The sequence below is a fragment of the Saimiri boliviensis genome, chromosome 12 (genome assembly GCF_048565385.1).
Source record: "Saimiri boliviensis isolate mSaiBol1 chromosome 12, mSaiBol1.pri, whole genome shotgun sequence".
In the NCBI taxonomy this organism is placed as follows: Eukaryota; Metazoa; Chordata; class Mammalia; order Primates; family Cebidae; genus Saimiri; species Saimiri boliviensis.
Window position 1 is genome coordinate 106,747,239 of NC_133460.1, and position 6,000 is coordinate 106,753,238.

General features: G+C 48.7%; 1 protein-coding gene across 1 annotated transcript in view; it reads left to right on the forward strand.

The window, feature by feature from the left end:
* Window positions 1–5,726, forward strand: part of HTRA1 (HtrA serine peptidase 1) — a 52,227-nt gene extending 46,501 nt beyond the window's left edge. The window contains exons 7-9 of the mRNA XM_003922477.4: window positions 960–1,017; window positions 2,825–2,920; window positions 5,014–5,726. Of these exons, the coding sequence (XP_003922526.3) occupies window positions 960–1,017; window positions 2,825–2,920; window positions 5,014–5,182 (323 nt within the window). The 3' untranslated portion in view covers window positions 5,183–5,726. The remainder of the gene's footprint in view (window positions 1–959; window positions 1,018–2,824; window positions 2,921–5,013) is intronic.
* Window positions 5,727–6,000: the final 274 nt, after the last annotated feature.

Sequence of the window (6,000 nt, forward strand, 5' to 3'; positions counted from 1 at the left end):
GAGATGATTCTACCAACATTTATTGTCCCATCTGCTCCGAGTCAAGCAGGGAGCTTGGCAGTGGGTGACTCAACTGGGGCCTGGGGCTCGACTGGGGCCTTTGCCAGTCTGTCATTGATGTTCTGTTGGGGGTTAGGGAGGCTGACAGTAAACAATCAAACACATAAGATACTATTAGTGCTCCCAACAAGCGCTCCCAAGAAAATGGATCAGGGTGGCCAGCAAGGGAGTGACTGGAGGGGCAGCTGGTGGAGACGCTGTGGCCAGGAAATGCCCCCCAAGCTGAGATCTGATTGAGGAGGAGCCAGTGGGCAGGGATGTGGAGGGGAGGGCTTGGCATAGCTGAGCAAGTACGAGGCCCCTGGAGTGGCCTGGGGGCTGGAGCCCAGTGACAGCGCGCAGTTCCCTGGGGTGGAAAGCTGGCCAAGGCGGGGCAAGCAGGCTCACAGCAGGCCATGGTGAGGGGCCTGGGCTGCATCCTAACGCATTTGAGAACAGAAAGTTCATGATCTGATTGATGTCACTGAAAGGCCACTCTGATGGCTGGGAGGAGTCTGCTGGAGGGGTTGCTGGAAGTTGGGGGCCAGTTAAGGGGCTCTCCCAGTCATCTGGATGAGACATGCTGGGGATTCAGACAAGGGCGGTGGTAGTGGAGATGGGACAGAGTGGTCACATTCCAGATACATGTGGGGAGTAGAGCAAGCCTAGGGGAGGGCCAGCTGTCAGGATGAGGCCGTGAGGAATTAAGGGGCATGCCCAGGTATCTGACCATTAATTGAAATGATGGGACTTTCCCAAGGTGCCCCAGAAGGAAGGGCCCAAACCAAGATTGGAGCTTCAACCTCAGTGTACCGTTCTGTGGCCCTTCCTGCAACCTGGGGGATTGGGCTCCTGGTCCCTGGTGCCCCCAGCACCCCCAACTGGGCTAACCTTCTGCTGTTCCTTCGTTGTCTCACCAGGAAAAACCATCACCAAGAAGAAATATATTGGTATCCGAATGATGTCACTTACGTCCAGGTGGGTAAACAGGATGCATGTCTGTGTCTTAAATTTTAATAAACCTGAACTTCAGAAGGCCCTCAGGGGCACCCCTGAGAGAGAAACCTTATGCTGCCTGAAGACATCTCGGTTTCTGCTTATAATGAAGTAGCATCAGGAAAGAGGACAGGTCATTAGCCTTGGCCTCTGTTTGGTCTTATCCTGTGTTTTTGTGCTCTGAGCTGTTTTTCCTCACTGGCAGCAGGCCACCGGGTGTAGAAACTTCTGCCCTCCTCTTAAGACAGACTTGAACAGTGTGTGTGTGGGGGCAGTTGATTCACTCTGGCTCATGCCTTCCTTACCCCACATTCTGTTGAAACCCACGTTCCAGGAGGGCCCCAAGCCCCTCCTGCAGCTCCAGGCAATCTGCTTCCGTTGCTTTGCAGCTTGTGGGCCGTGTCTCCAGGAATGCCAGGGCGGGCCCAGCTCAGGGAAGGGAATGACTGATGTGCTTGTTTTCCCCGAGCTGGTGGAATTGCGGCCTGTGGTTGGCAGGCTCTGGGCATCCTGGTGTTTTAACCTGGATGAAAAATTCTGGTGTGATCTCATGAGTCCTGGTAGTAGACTCAACCGGCATGGCTAAAACTGTTGGAGGTGAAGTAGATAAAGACCAGAATATAGTAACCGACATATGAATGTGTTCATTACTGTCGTGAATTAATGATTCACTCACTGTTAAAGTATTAATGAATTTTGATACATGTTATGAATGGTGATCCCTTTCTTAGCACTCCGGGAGTTGGAGCCATGTGTCAAGGTTATAGCGTTCCCTCGGTTGTTCGCCTTTGGAGCTAGGAGGTGTAGGGAAAGATGGTAGTTCCCTGGCGCCCGGCTTGCTGGGTTCCTGTCCCAGCTCTGATACTTCATGCCTTGTGACCTTGGGAATGATCTGACCCCTGAGTGCCTCAGTTTCCTCCTCTTCAGGATGGGAATGACAGCACAGGTGCTTCTGGTGGCCAGGCTCGGATCAGGGAGTGGGGGCAGCGATCACCAGCCACAGTGATGCCAGCCACTCTTTATCACATGTACTGGGCCGGGAACCTTACTGGAACGACCTCCTCTGATCCTCATAACTCATGTTGTAGGGTACTATTACCCTACATTTTGCAGGTGAGGAAGGGACAGAGAGGTTAAGCAACTGTCTGAGGTCACACAGCTAGCAAGTGGCAGAGCTAGGGCTGCAAACCAGGTCAGCCGTTATACTTTACTGACTCCTTAGTAATGGCTACTATTAATTAAGAAATAATAACAGTGATGATGGCTGGGCGTGGTGGCTCACACCTGTAATCCAGAACTTTGGGAGGCAAAGGCGAGCAGATCTCTTGAGACCAGGAGTTCGAGACCAGCCTGGTCAATTTGTGGAACCCTGTCTCTACTAAAAATGTGAAAAATTAGCCGCACTTGGTGGCAGGCACCTGTAATCCCAGATACTGGGGTGATTGAGGCAGGAGAATTGTTTGAACCCGTGAAACGGAGGTTGCAGTAAACTTGAGATTGCAACACTGTACTCTAGCCTGGGCGATAGAGTGAGACTCAGTCTCAAAAAAAAAAAAAAAAAAAAAAAAAGAAAAGAAAAAAAGAATAATAATGATGAAAGCACTTTTCTTGCTGTTACCAAGTAAATCTTTGGCTCTGGTAGACAAGTGATTTTAAAGTAGGACCAGAATTCCTGGAGAAATTTTACATTAGACCCAGGGAGAAGAAGGGAACTGGTGAGAGCTGAGTTCTGCCTGGGGAAGGCGTGGTATTTCTTGACACTAACACGGGTGCTTTCTCTCTGGAGCAGCAAAGCCCAGGAGCTGAAGGACCGGCACCGGGACTTCCCAGACGTGATCTCAGGAGCGTATATTATTGAAGTAATTCCTGATACCCCGGCAGAAGCGTGAGTTAGAGTTATTTTCCCTTTTCCTCATATGTCTGTGGTTCTTGGAGAGGGCAGGGAGGGTAACAGGAAAAGGGTGCAGTGTTCCTTTCATACTGGCTCAGATGATGGTGTTGATCCTTGACACACGTGGTCGGACATTGCTGGTCATTCCTATTGGTCAGGCCTTCCCACCTGGCTCAGCTCAGGACTCATCCATAGGACCACGACTTTTATCTTCAAAAGTCCTCGCTCCGCTAGGGCCCTCCAGATGGACAGAGCAATAACAGACTTGTAATGAGTATCTGGGATGGCCTGGCTGGGGAGAGAGGCTTTCAGAAACAGTGTCCCAAAGACTTCACGTGACGGTCCTGTTCTAGGCTTCGGGACCCTTCTCCACCTGGACTCTTCTCAGATTGTCTCTGACAGTGAGGCCATACCCGTCAACACCTCCAGAAAAATAGCCCAAGTGATATCAAAGTAACATGACAAGAAGTCGCTCAACCATCCATCAGGGTTTGTTACCCGTATTCTCTGGTGGAATATCCAGAGAAAAGTGCTAGACCAGGGGCCAGCAAGTGTGCCCTGTGGGCTGGATCTGGCCTACTGCCTGCTTTTGTTTGGAGCTGCGGGCTAAGAATAATTTTTGCATTTTATTTTGATTTTTACTTTTTTTTTTTTTACCTTTTTATTTTTGTGTGTTTTAGGGGAACAGGTGGTATTTTGTTACGTGAGTAGATTCTTTAATGGTGGTTTGTGGGATTTTGATGCACTCATCACCCAAGCAGTATACACTGAACCCAATTTGTAGTCTTTTATCCCTCACCCCTTTCCCAGCCTTTCCCCTTGAGTCCCCAGAATCCACTGTATCATTCTTAAGCCTTTGCGTCCTTGTAGCTTAGCTCCCACTTATGAGTAAGAACATTTAAACGGTCAGAAAAATCCTGAAATAAGAATGGTATTTTGTGACATGTTAAATTTGTATGAAATTCAAATTTTAGTGTCCACTGAAATACAGTTTGTGACATCTGTGGGGGCTTTCGTGCTGGAACAGCAGAATTGAGTACCTTCAACAGAGGCAATATGTACGGCACAGCTAAAAGTATTTCCTATGGAGCCCTTTACAGAAAACATGCACAGAGCCTCGTGCTAGCCCGTTAAGGACCATGACAGCGTTTTGACGCTAACCTATGTAAGAGCTATGGTTATAGTGGCAACCGCACAAAGGAAGGGTCTCTTCACAGAAGCATTCCGCCCACCCTGTAGGAACTGCATTCTCAGTTGCAATACCCATTACAGGCAAGTTGGCCATGGTCATGCTACATGGCAGATAGGACCTGGTACATCCTTCGCCACTTCGGGGTCAATCTTGACCTTTGACCTCCTTGGGGTCATAAGGCCACACAGGTGTTAGTAGGCATTTCTACAGTGGACACAATTGATGATTTAGCCTAAAAATCTCAAAAGGAGCCCAGCATCATGGCCCATGCGTATAATCCCAGCAATTCAGGAGGCTGGAGCAGAAGAATCCTTTGAGCCCAGGAATCTGAGACTAGCTTGGGCAACAAATGAGACCTCATCTAAAAAAAAAAGGGCGGGGGGAAAGAAAGAAAGAAAAAAGGGGAAAAAAGAGAACATTATTTTAAAAACCTCAATAAGTAATTCAATCCACCGATAGTTTAAAAAAAGTTGTTTTTTTTTTTTTGAGATGGAATCCCACTCTGTTGCCCAGGCTGGAGTGCAGTGGTACAACAACCTCCACCTCCTGGTTCAAGGGAGTCTCTCACCTCAGCCTCTTGAGTAGCTGAGATTACAGGTGCCCACCATCAAACCTGGCTAATTTTTTTGTATTTTTAGTAGCGACAGGATGTCACCATATTGGCCAGGGATGATCTCGAACTCCTGACCTCAGGTGATCCACCTGCCTCGGCCTCCCAAACTGCTGGGATTACAGGCGTAAGCCACTAATGGTTTAAATCATTCTAAGTTCACCACCATCCAATCCTATTTGCTCTGGGCTTTTGGGTTCTAAACTGTGCCTCTGTCCATGTAAGGTCAGACCAGGAGGCATGGAAACATGAATCATTCCCATTGTGCTTCCCTTTGTGTTGCAGGGGTGGTCTCCAGGAAAATGACGTCATAATCAGCATCAATGGACAGTCAGTGGTCTCTGCCAATGATGTCAGCGACGTCATTAAAAGGGAAAGCACCCTGAACATGGTGGTCCGCAGAGGCAATGAAGACATCATGATCACAGTGATTCCTGAAGAAATCGACCCATAGGCAGAGGCATGAGCTGGACTTCATGTTTCCCTCAAAGACTCTCCCATGGATGACGGATGAGGACTCTGGGCTGCTGGCATAGGACACGCAAGACTTTTGACCACCATTTTGCTTGTTCAGTGGAGACTCCCTGGCCAACAGAATCCTTCTTGATAGTTTGCAGGCAAAACAAATGTAATGTTGCAGATCCGCAGGCAGAAGCTCTACCCTTGTGTATCCTATGTATGCAGTGTGCTTTTTCTCGCCAGCTTGGGCTCTTCCTGCTTAGAAAGTCAGTGTTTGTCTCCTCCTTTAACTGAGTCATCATCTTAGTCCAACTAACGCAGTCGATACAATGCATAGATAGAAGAAGCCCCGTGGGAACCCGGATGGGACGGGGCATGTTTGTGCTTTTCTCCAAGTCAGCACCCAAAGGTCAATGCACAGAGACCCCGGGTGGGTGAATGCTGGCTTCTGAAATGGCCAGAGTTGCCTCTTTGAGGAATCTCTTTGGACCTGGGAGCACGATGACTCTGAGTTTGAGCTATTAAAGCACTTCTTCATACGTTGCTTTCTGCAGTGCTTCTTTTCCCTTCCCCGCGAGCAGCTCGCTGCAGTCTTTTTGGAATGATTCTAATGTCGGTGCGCCCCTCATTAGACTACATTGTCCATGCGGGCATTTGTCCACTCTTAGTCTTATGAGTTATTTCAAAATCATCCTGTGTTATTTACCAGGGCTATGAACAGCTCTGCTCGGACTCTGGTTTTATGAAGCAGGGCTTGAGGACAGTTGCACTCGCATCTGGAGCCTGTCAAATGAAAGAGTCTGTTGACCTCAT